Source organism: Ctenopharyngodon idella, chromosome 22, assembly GCF_019924925.1.
Source record: "Ctenopharyngodon idella isolate HZGC_01 chromosome 22, HZGC01, whole genome shotgun sequence".
NCBI classification, from domain to species: Eukaryota; Metazoa; Chordata; class Actinopteri; order Cypriniformes; family Xenocyprididae; genus Ctenopharyngodon; species Ctenopharyngodon idella.
This window is the reverse complement of record NC_067241.1, coordinates 30,893,181-30,905,550: the sequence shown is the minus strand read 5'-3', so window position 1 is coordinate 30,905,550 and position 12,370 is coordinate 30,893,181. Positions and strand designations below refer to the sequence as shown.

Sequence of the window (12,370 nt, the reverse complement as noted above, 5' to 3'; positions counted from 1 at the left end):
TGTGGTCAAATTTCTAAGGTTTAAAGACAAGGAAGCAGTGCTGGAGAGGGCTAAATACCTCAAAGGCACAAATACAAGAATGAAGATTTTCCAGAGTCTGTGCGTCTAAAGAGGAAGGAGCTTTTGCCAGAATTGAGAGCTGCTAGAGAAAAGGGAGAGATATAGCCTATCTTCTTTACGATAAAGTAATCACATATCCACCATCAAAAGCCAATAATGGAAGCAATGAGAAATCAAAATAGGCTTTTTTTTCTTCAGTAAGTTGGATGAAATTAATAATTTTTATAAATTATATCTATATTACTTAAGTTACCTAGGAAAGGATTAAAATTAGCTCATATTAATATTTGTAGTCTTAGGAACAAACTTGCTGAAATAACATGTATTGATCACAAATAATATTCAAGTTTTAGCACTAACAGAAACACATCTTGATCAGACATTCTCAGATGATGCATTGAATATAAATGGTTACAATATTTATAGGAAGTATAGGAATAGGTATGGTGGAGGGGTTGCCGTATTCAAAGTCATATTCCAGTAAAGATAAGACAAGATTTAATGTCTGTAGATGTAGAGGATTTGTGGCTACATGCAACTACCATTTGTTAAATCATTATTTGTTTGTTGCTGTTATGGACCACCATGTGCAAAAAGCTGTTATTTAAATGAACTGTGTGATTTGATTGACAATGTTTGTGATACTAGAAATGAAATTTATTTGATGGGTGATTTAAACATTAACTGAATGTCTCAGGATTGTCCACTAAAGTGTAAAGTTGTGAATGTAATTAATGCATGTAATTTAACACAAGTTATTAACCAACCAACAAGAGTCTATATAAATAGTTCTGGCGAGAAAACATCTACGTATATAGACCACATTTTTACAAATGCTGTGGAAATGTGCTCTAAGGGTGTATCTGTTCCTATTGGGTGTAGTGATCATAATATAATAGCTATTACTAGGAAAGCAAAGTTCCCTAAAGGGAATCCAAAAGTAATTTATAAAAGATCATATAAAGAGATTCTGTCAAGAATCATTTTGTATGGAAGTAAATAATGTATGTTTGATTGATGTTTATAAGGAAGATTATCCGTGATGATGTGTTTTGAAAGATTATTTTACCCTTTGGTGGACAAACATGCACCTATGAAAAAATTTACAGTGAAGAATGTTAGGGCACCATGGATTGATAATGAGTTGAAAAACATTATGTTTGAGCAAGATGTGGCAAAGGGTATAGCAAACAGAACTGGGAACAAGGAGAATTGGGAAGTTTATTGCAAATTGAGAAATCAAGTAACTAAAATGAATAGGAAAAAGAAACATGTTTTATAAAGTTAAAATAAGTGAATGTATGTTCACTAATATGGTAAAAAAAAAAAAAATGTGGATTACACTCAATGAAATAATGGGTAGGAAATCAAGGAAACGTACTCGGTTACTAACGTAACCTCGGTTCCCTGAGATACGGAACGAGTACTGCGTATGGGGAAAGGTCTCCTTTTTCCCCGTTACTGAAGCCTTTTTCAATAACGCAGTGTAAATGCATCGTCATTGGTTCACTCATAGAAAGTTGTTGAACCAATGACGGCGCGGCATAGCTGCGCGGCCTATGGCGACAAAGCGCGCGAAGAAGCCCGCCAAAAGAGGCGGGGCTTACGGCTATATAAGCAGGCATTTCGCCATAGGATTTCAGGTCATACGACTGAAGCGACAACACTGAAGCCGCAGCCTTGTGGCAAGGCATGTAACGCAGTACTCGTTCTGTATCTCAGGGAAACGAAGTTACGTTAGTAACCGAGTACATTCCCTTTCGATACTTCACTCGTACTGCGCATGGGGAACGAATTCAGGTGCATCAATGCCAGACTCGTCCAGAGAGCGGAGGATCTTCGCTTGGAACACCTGGAAGATCGCCATGGTGTGCAGCGCTGAGGCAGCCTGGCCTGCAGACGCGTAGGCTCTGCCAGCCAGGGCAGAGGTGGTCCTGCAGGGCTTGGATGGAAGGGCCCTCTTTGTCTTCCAGCCCACAGCCGCGGGGGGACAGAGGTGAGGGACACTGCTTCATCCAGGGGCGGTAGGTGCTCATAGCCCTTCTCTTCAGAGCCGTCCACAGTGGTGAGAGCTGAATGGTGCATAGTGCGTAGGCGGGCAGAATAGGGAGCACACCACGACTTCGTCAGCTCGTCGTGCACCTCTGGGAAAAACGGGGCGGAGCGTTGGCGAGGGGCCTGGCGACGACCCGGCAGGAACCACTCATCAAGCCTGCTCCGCGATGGCTCTTCTGGCGGGGCCCATTCGAGGTCCAGTTCCTCCACTGCCTTCAAGAGGACGCGGAAAAGCTCGGCTTCCATGCTTGGCTTATAGTCAATGGGCTCCAGCAAGGGTAGGTGGACAGGGTCCTCCGAGTCACCGGCCCATCCCTCTGTTTCAGAGGCCGCGAGAGACATGGAGTCGTCGAGCGGCTCTTCGTCCGATCCGCCAAATGAGACGAGGTCGCTCGCATCTGCAGAGGGACGCAGCTCAGGGCATGAGAACAGGACGGGGGATTGCTCTCTAGTGGGAGAGAGCGAGGCACGCGGGGGCTGAGCCAGCGTGAGCTCGCACAACTCCGGGCGCTGATCCGCTCTGCCCCGCTGTCTCTTCCTAGCCGGCTCGCGGGAGGAAGAAGACGGAAGGGCGCGAGCGGCGGGACCGCTTTTAGTGAAGAAAGCGATCCGCGAGCACAGAGAGGCTAGATTCATGCTCTCGCAGTGAGCGCTTAACTTGTCCCGGTAAGCGCGGCCTCTGCGTGGGACTTGCCCAGGCAGCCGACGCACTCACCGTGCCCGTCGTCATCATGCAAAGGGGCTCTGCATGTGCCACAAGAGTGGCGCGGCATTTGCAGCAACGCCGCCGCCGTGAAAACGGCGTTTGAGGGGCTCTTTTAGAGTGGCGAGGGCCGCTGAAAGCTCTTTTAAATCAGCGAGAGCTGCGGGGAAAAAGCTCTTTTAGAGCGGCGAAAAACCGCGGGAAAAAGCTCTAATAGTCGCGCCGGATGGCAGCAGGAGACGCGCTGAGAGGCGGCCGGAAGCGGGAAGCGGGCGGCTCGAGAGCAGCGCTCGAGGCGGCAGTCTGCGAGGGCGCCAGCGCTGTCTTCGTCCGGCGAGCTCAGCTCAGTCCGCTGCGGGAGCCTCTTCGACGGCGGCGAGAGCTTCTTCAGAGCGGCGAAGGCTTCAGCTCTGAGATCGGCAAAGAGATGCGTTGTCGTTGCTGAAGGAGAAAGAATTGAAATCCTCTGGCGAAATGACTGCTTATATAGCCGTAAGCCCCGCCTCTTTTGGCGGGCTTCTTCGCGCACTTTGTCGCCATAGGCCGCGCAGCTATGCCACGCCGTCATTGGTTCAACAACTTTCTATGAGTGAACCAATGACGATGCAGTTACACTGCGTTATTGAAAAAGGCTTCAGTAACGGGGAAAAAGGAGACCTTTCCCCACACGCAGTACGAGTGAAGTATCGAAAGGGAACTCCTTTTATTGATATAGGTGATTCATTTTTAACTAAATCATATGAAATTGCTAATTATTTTAATTTTTATAAATAAAGTTGATAAATTAAGAGAAGAAATGTTGTCTGTTAATATTCCATTAAATGATGTTTTATTAACAAAATTCGGAAGGAGCAGCTGCAGATAATTAGACTAATTATCACAAGTGGAAAGCATTCAGCTAATCAACCAACAGAGGTATATATACTGCAGACTTACCTCTGTTCATTGACAGTTTATCAGCATCCCTCCACCACCCCATCTCCTCACTTCTAGTTCTATCTCTCATAACCACATCCGGGGGGAGTACTCTGGGTTCGGGCCAAAATTCTGAGCTCGGAGCCCTCTCCCTGGACAGCACGCCAAATACGCATTACTTTACTCTATCTAATTATATGTATATGTGAACTTGTGAAATGAAAGTTTAATTAAAAAAGTATAAGGGATAAGCCATCCCTATGTTTTGAATTGAATAAGGTAAATATAAAACAAGTGGAACAAAAACTGTCAACTGTAAACATAGATAAACCAGCGGGGATGGATAACTTGGATGGTCGCCTTGTGAAATTAGCAGTCAGCTGTTTGCCACATTTTTAATATCAGTATTGAAAAAGGAATTTTTCCTTTGCTTGGAAAGGTGCAAAGGTTATTCCTCTACAGAAAAATGCAGCACTGGATTTTAATGATGGTAATAGACAACAAATAAGTTTGCTACCAGTCCTTAGCAAAGTATTGGAAATGATAGTTTGTGAGCAGATTAAATTGTGAAAGAGTTGCAATGTGGTGTGCCTCAAGGAAGTTGTTTAAGACCATTATTATTTTCTATTTTTACCAACAATCTTCCTCCTGTTTTAAAGTGTGTAAGGACAGTCATGTATGCAGATGATACAACATTATATTTACCAGCAACATCAATTAAGAAATTGTCTACTACTTTGGATGAGGAATTACAATCGGTTATAAAGTGGGTATGGAATAATAAGTTGGTTCTAAATTTGACAAAAACTAAAAGCTATTTGAATCAAGTTGCAAAGTTAAATTCAAACCACAGTTAAATCTGTCTGTAAAGAACGTGCCTATTGAACATGTAGAGGAAATAAGACTTCTTGGAGTTTATTATTAGTATTAGACAGTAGGCTGAAGTGGTCAAAACAGATTTAAAATATGGTAACAGTTGGGAAGAGGTCTGTCAGTTATTAAGAGATGTGCAAAATGTTTACCACAGCATTTCTCAAAATGTGCAAACAATGGTTCTTACTTATTTAGATTATTGTCCAGTGGTGTGGTCAAGTGCCTCAAGTAAAGACTTTGCAAAAAAATTGCAATTAGTCCAGAATAGAGCTGTACGACTCACTTTAAACTGTAATAGAAGTGCTAATATAATAAGAATGCACAATACTTTAGGTTGGCCACTGGTGAAGGATAGGACGATCATTTCCCTGCTTTGTTTTATACAAAATATTTCTGTCTGGAGTTCCTAATGTCCTGTATTGTTTATTTTTTTATAGCAGTACTAGTCATAAGTTTAACACCAGGCATGCATCAAAGGGATGTTTTTTACTTCCTGTTTCAAAAACCAGTGCAAAGTAACGGACTGTAATTTATAGAGAAATGAAAATATGGAATGATTTACCATTGGATATTACATATTTTTTTAACATGTAAAATGTGTTTTAAAAAAATCTTTAAAGGAATATTTAATGGCACAATATATAGTAAATTGTTAATTTTTATATTTTGGAAGGAATTTTGGGTTTGTATGTTTTATTGATTTGAATTTATTATTGTTGATTTAATGTATTTTTTGTATTTTTACTTGTTGGGACCCCAGGAAGAGTAGCTACTATCTAGGTTGTGGCTAATGGGGATCCAAATAAACAAATAAACAAATATACACACACACAAAAACTGGTCTTGATTCGGTTTTTATAGAAATTGGCAAATAAAATCAATAATTCCAGCATAAATCTGAATATTTTCACACACAAATGCAATGTAGAACAAACATGATCACACAACCGGGCGTGCACACGCACATGCACACACAGTGTGTTCACTCTTGTTCATATCTGCTTATTGCTGATTATTTTGTTGGTTATATTTACCTTTTTTATTTTTTAAATTTCTTATTCTAAAGTTAATTATTATTATAAATTTGAATTATTAAAATAAATAATATGTGATTAAAATCAAGCCTTGTCTTTGAGTGGCAGCTCGTGGCATTATTACAAATTTATGTGACATTGCAAAAACAAGACACTTCAAAAGACCTCAAACAACAACAAATTCTAAACTTGGAAAAAAATACTGATTTAATGTATTTTATAATTTTTTAAATGTATATATATTCACAAAATATATATGACAAAAGCTGTTATAGAAGCAGTTAGCCACATCCAGAAAAATAAATGGATCTCTATAGGCCTCTGCTGGACAGATATGTTAATTACAACTATTTTTCTAAAACTGTAATTCCTACAAGCTTTTCTCTAACCAGCAGATGGCAGAATTCTGCATCTAACTCCTAGATCAATATCCAGAAACAAATTTAATTTTGATCATTATTCATAAAAATGTATTTTTTTTTCATATGCATGCTAATGGTGTAGTTGAGGAATATTTCAGTAAATTGGTAAAAAAGTAATTCACATCCCCCAAAAAACAGCATGAACATATAGATGAGAAGATGATATATCATTTGTATATTAAAACTGTATATTTTTTTATACATTTTTTATACATATTTTAAACACCACAAGTGTAAACAGGAAACGGAGAGAACATGAGGGTTAAGCCAGTTATTTATATATTTTGCTGCTGTAGTGTGTCAGTAGGAATTATCAGTTTACATTTCCAAACATTCCTTTTGTAATAATCCAGTGAGATTTTTGTTTGCACAAGGAGTCTGACAATAGCCAGTATGCTCTACACGGAGAAAGAAACAGGAAAAAACTGATACAGACTAAATTTAGAAGAACTGCAGCAAAGAAGCCAACCTCCAAAGCTACCTGAAGAACTATGTGCAAGTGTACCTACAAAAGCTGTTTTAAACACAAAGGATGGTCACACCAAATATTGATTTGATTTAGTTAATAGAAGTTGATTGATCATAATCGATCAAGCATCCTCACTTTACAGCATTTTTTTATACAAGTGCCTAACACTTTACAGTACTGTAGCTTTGCAGGTAGGTTTCTTCGAGTGTCTTGGAGACATTGCCACAGTTCTTCTGAATTTAGTGTATATACAGTGGGTACGGAAAGTATTCAGACCCCCTTAAATTTTTCACTCTTTGTTATATTGCAGCCATTTGCTAAAATCATTTAAGTTCTTTTTTTTTTCTCATTAATGTACACACAGCACCCCATATTGACAGAAAAACACAGAATTGTTGACATTTTTGCAGATTTATTAAAAAAGAAAAACTGAAATATCACATGGTCCTAAGTATTCAGACCCTTTGCTGTGACACTCATATATTTAACTCAGGTGCTGTCCATTTCTTCTGATCATCCTTGAGATGGTGCTACACCTTCATTTGAGTCCAGCTGTGTTTGATTATACTGATTGGACTTGATTAGGAAAGCCACACACCTGTCTATATAAGACCTTACAGCTCACAGTGCATGTCACATATGTGTTTTTATGGAGCCTCGTGGTAAGAAAGCCGTCATGAGAAAGAACGCGCTGCGAGAGCACAGGTTAGACTGAAATAAATACATACGAGTATAGCGCATGTATCATATCATGTGTGTGCTGGTATTTTAACACAGTGAAAAATGTGTGTGTGTGTCAAAGTATTCCCCATGTTAAAAGGTGTATGGGCATGCGCATTTAGGACCGAAACACTCACACACACACACACACACACACTCTCTCTCTCTCTCTCTCTCTCTCTCTCTCTCTCTCTCTCTCTGTTTTAAACATTCCATAGACATAATGATTTTTATAATGTACAAACTGTATATTCTATCCCCTAAACCTACTCATCACAGAAAACTTTCTGCATTTTTACATTTTCAAAAAACATCACTTAGTATGATGTATAAAATGTTTTCCTCGTGGGGACCAAACAATTTCCCCACAAGGTTAAGGATTTTGGATATTGCCATCTTTGTGGGGACATTTGCTCCCCATAACATAGGGAATACCTGAACCACACACATACACATAAATAAATAGTTGTCTGTACTGGCAGAGCTGTGTTGCATTCTTGCAGATGTGTTCTGGATAAATCAGAGATGCTGGAGGGCAAACAGACTTCCAGACAGAGACCACCTATCTGCTTTTAAGATACACAAGACAGAACCAGTTTGTAAATATCACAATGCATTAAAATCCTTCAGGTACGCTAGTATTCATTTTATATTTTAGAGCATAGCTGTTGTTGTTTAAAATGTTGTTTAAAATTGTTCTGTAGTGAATATTGATAGGCTGTTGTGTGTAACGTGGTGATCAGGTGCTTGATGCACCTCCTCTACCAGGGTTCACCAGTTTAAACACATCGGCTTCAAAGTGGACAAGGTTACACAAACATTAGAGAAGACATTGGCTTGACTGGTCACTTTGTGCATTTATCATACACATATATCTCACACAGACTCAGCTGTCTCACACATATTGGTGAATATGTATCACTCACAAATGGAACTTACACAAAATCCTCTGGAGAAGATCTGGGTGCCGTGGATGAGCAGCAGGCTGAGACAGAGAAGAGGCTGTAAGTCAGACATCTAAAGAAACATCTCTCTCTGTCTCATCCTTCACTCTATTTCTGTGGTCTTACCATCGGGTTATAAAAGTATCAGTTAGTGGATATCTTTTTTACTCATTACGCTGTTAGAAATGTATCTCTGGACTTTGTAAACTTTTTTTGTAAACCATTTGTATGCCTAACTACAATTTATAAGACCTTAAACTATTTTTCATAAAACCTTCAAAAATATTTTTAAGAGACTGCCTAAGTGAGAAGTGAGAGTTTGTCATAGATAAGAAAGCATATTGCATAGTGAAAATGCTTTTAAATAAAATCATACAGAGAATTTTTCCTAATACTTTTGTTAAGTGAGAATTGTAATGAAAATCTGTTTTGTGATGTTTGTTTTGTGTGTGTGTTAGTGGTGTTTGACAGTGTATGATGGTTTGTGTCCTCTGGGCTGTTCACCTCAGTCCAGTTCATTGCCATTTACGCACACCCACACAGAAATGACTAATAGTACATGAGACACTAGTACTGTTTCTTCACTAAAGTAAATAACATCACTAATTAACAATGAAATGATTGGGAGTGTAAACATGGCTTCTGTCTCCATAGAGATCAGTTGTAAAACCATATCAAATAATGCATGTTTGAAACAAAATGTTAAATTAATATGTACTGTGTATGAAACTATCATGAGTTTTATTTATTTATTTAGACATAATGTGTGTGCTTGTTTCAGCATCAGTTCCGCAGTTCACCAACTCTCCCACCATGATTGTGATGGTTGGTCTGCCTGCCCGTGGAAAGACCTACATCTCTAAGAAACTCACACGCTACCTCAACTGGATTGGCGTTCCCACAAAGGGTGAGAATTATTATTCATGGTAAAATTATACAAACAGATAAATTTTTCAAAGTAGCAGGTAGAAGCACAAAATCTTCTCACATATTAGAACCAAGCATTTGTTAACCAGCAGTTGAGCCTAGATAATTAAAATGGCATGAATGTTGAAATAGTGTTTATAATGGCTAATATCAATGCCAATATCTACATTCTTTTAAAATTTATTTTTGCAATTTGGTAAATTGCTGACAAAATGGCTATAACCAATATAATTCAGAATTGCCTAAATTAATTGAACACTTTCATATCAATATAGCCAAAATTAACAAAAATATTTAAAAACAAAATGTTCATTATCCACTGACAAGGCTATTGGTAGATTTAGGTACAAATATGTTTCTGTTGGTCAATACAGATCATTGCAGTCTGATATATTAGATGACTGTTTAACTAAGTAAATTTTTTTGTTGGTAACAATATGGTCATTTTTTTGGCATTTTCACTGTTAATTGGGCAACTTTGGCAAAATGTTTGGTTGCTTTTCAAATTCAATAGTCTTTAAAGAACATAAGTCTTAAAAGATGTATTCGTAACTGTGCAGTAGACAGTGTCACTGATAGTGAAACTATTTTATCAGTGTTTAACGTTGGACAGTACCGTAGGGATGCCGTACGCACCTATAAGAGTTACGAATTCTTCCGCCCAGACAACGAAGAGGCCATGAAGATTCGCAAGTGAGAAACTTACACTTTACACAACAGTGATTCATTTAAGCAATATCACATGAGCTAGAGTGCTGCTGTTTCAAAATCAATATTAAGGTCTTGTTTATGTAACTGTTGTAGAAAAAACAATATCACACTCGCAATCACGCTATTGGTCTGAATATTTAGTACTGCTCTAATTTGGTTGTAAGCCAGAGGCTGCAGGCCAGAGTTCAATAAAAATGAAGTTAACATTGAGTAACTTACATTTTAGACACAATATTGCCTGTCAATTTGTCTATTTTTGCTCCACCATGAATACAAATAGTTTCAAATGAATCCCCAGAACAATTAACACTTTTGAGCCAATACACTGCGGCAGTGTTTGTTTCAGAATCAATCAGTTAAGTGAATGATAGTCAAGTCACCTTTATTTGTATAGCGCTTTATATAATACAGATTGTTTCAAAGCAACTTTACAGTGATAATAGGGAATGATTCAATGATGCAAGCAGTTCATTTCGGCTGTACAGCAGCTCTAAAAGAAAATAATGTCATTGTTCAGCTGAAGTCAGTTCAGTGTTGATTCAGTTTCATTGTAAAGGTCTTCAATTATTAAATTAGTTCATTTAATCTATAAAGCAGTTCTGCAGAAAAACAGTGATGTTGTCGTCCAGGTCAGTTCAGATCTCATCCAATAGTGTCAGTGCAGTCAAATCAATAATATAGTTGAATATTAAGTGTCTCCAACTAAGCCAGAGGTGACAGTGGCAAGGACCCCATACTCCATCAGGTGACAGAATGGAGAGAAAAACCATGGGAGAAACCAAGCTCAGTCAGGGGGTTCTTCATGGGCCAACGATACTGTGACTGACTCACTCATAAAGACAGTTACTTGCTGCTGGAGTAATGTAATGTAACCTGCAGAAAGGGTCTCTGCCCTTTGTAGTGAGTAGGGCATAGGGATGCTCATTTGCAATTGGAATTTGCCCTATATCAGTACTCATTGAACACCATTTGGCTAATCATTTTTGAGCACCGGAACTAACTGTTGTATTGTCACAGTTCCCGGACTCCATTTCCTATCATCCTCCTTGTTTCCACACCTACACTCACTTCCTCGTCATCTCCCCATCATCACTCATCACCTGCACCTGGACTTGATCATCTACACACCCTTTATAATGGACTCACTCCCTGCACTCCCTTGTCAGTTCTTATTGTTAGTTTAAATGTATATGGTTGTCGTTCTCTCCTTTGTTGATTAAATACCCAGTTTTGTGGAAGTCCGTGTACTCCTCATCTCTACCACACCAACACCGTAACATGTATAAATCATATTGTACACATTTTTTGGTGTGTTTGTTATTGTATTTGTTTTCTTTTTGTTATAAATTGTGTGCTTTAGAGCGTGTGCTCTGGCGGCGTTGAAGGACGTCTGTTGTTACTTCACTCAGGATCATGGACAAGTGGCAGTAAGTGACAGCACACACACATGCTCATCTCAACACGGACAATAGTTAATGGCATTTCCACAGAACTTGATGCATTTAGAAGAGCTGTGATTAGAAACTTAACTGTTTCTAAACAATTTGCAGTAAAAGCTGGTAAGGCAGTATTATCACAGTAGTTTCTGTTTAATGCTAAATGTTTTATTCATAAACAGCCAAAAAGTTTAAAATAATTAAGATTTTTTTAAATGTTTTTGAATGAAGTCTTTTATACTCACTAAGGCTGTGTTTATTTTAAAAGATAAAATAAACACTAATATGCTGATTTACTGATCAAGAAACATTTCTTATTATTAGGGCCCGAGCACCGATGGTGTGAGGACCCTATTGTAATTGCTCGGCCAACTATTCTTCTTCTCCGAAATGAATCACATTTTTGAGGGCCTAAACGTGCTCAAACTCATTAAACTTTGCACACGTGTCAGAAGTGGTGAAAATTTACTTCTGATATGGGTTTCAGAATTAGGTGTGGCAAAATGGCTCAGTAGCGCCACCTAAAAAACTTCAATGAAGTGCCCTTCGCGCTACGTTTCACGTACAGGTATGAAATTCAGTAGACAGATGTAACAGCCCAATACCTACAAAAAAGCCCGGGGTGCAAAATCTGTAAACCCAACAAGAAGTGAGATATTTTCTCTGCAAAATTTTAGCAGTTTTTGCCATTTCCGCACATTGTACTTTAACAAACTCCTCCTAGATCTTTAATCAGATCAACATCATATTTGGTCAGTCTAATCTAACGGCCTTCGTGATGTTAAATTGCAAAGATCTTGAGTTTTCGCTGAAGGGTGTGTCCATGGTGGCCTGGCAAATTTTGATGTTTCGCCATGAAACAGGAAGTTGTTGTAACTCAGCCATACAATGTCCGATCTGTCCGAAACTTCACATGTTTTATTAGAGTCCTGACCTGAAGACATCAACATGGCAATATTCAATTACAGTCATAGTGCCACCTGTAGGTAACAGGAAATGACCTGTTTTACACTGTGATTAACTCCTCATAGAGATTTAACCAAAAGCACATCATATATGGTCAGTCTAATCTTGAGGCCTTAGTGATATTAAATTGCGAAG

The 12,370-nt window shown here is 38.7% G+C and overlaps 1 protein-coding gene across 10 annotated transcripts in view; it reads left to right on the top strand.

Moving 5' to 3' along the window:
• Window positions 1-8,029: 8,029 nt before the first annotated feature.
• The window catches only part of LOC127505170 (6-phosphofructo-2-kinase/fructose-2,6-bisphosphatase-like), a 128,088-nt gene continuing 123,747 nt past the window's right edge, over window positions 8,030-12,370 (top strand). For 7 of the 10 annotated variants that reach the window (XR_007927627.1, XR_007927626.1, XR_007927628.1 and 4 more), the window contains exons 1-4: window positions 8,030-8,255; window positions 8,977-9,102; window positions 9,719-9,815; window positions 11,194-11,260. Coding sequence is in view for 6 of the 10 variants with exons in the window: in XM_051880545.1 (XP_051736505.1) it covers window positions 8,165-8,255; window positions 8,977-9,102; window positions 9,719-9,815; window positions 11,194-11,260 (381 nt within the window). In the remaining 4 variants the exon portion in view is untranslated. Of the gene's footprint in view, window positions 8,256-8,976; window positions 9,103-9,718; window positions 9,816-11,193; window positions 11,261-12,370 lie in introns of those variants that run through there. The other 3 variants (XM_051880549.1, XM_051880546.1, XM_051880550.1) reach the window with 2 other exon arrangements.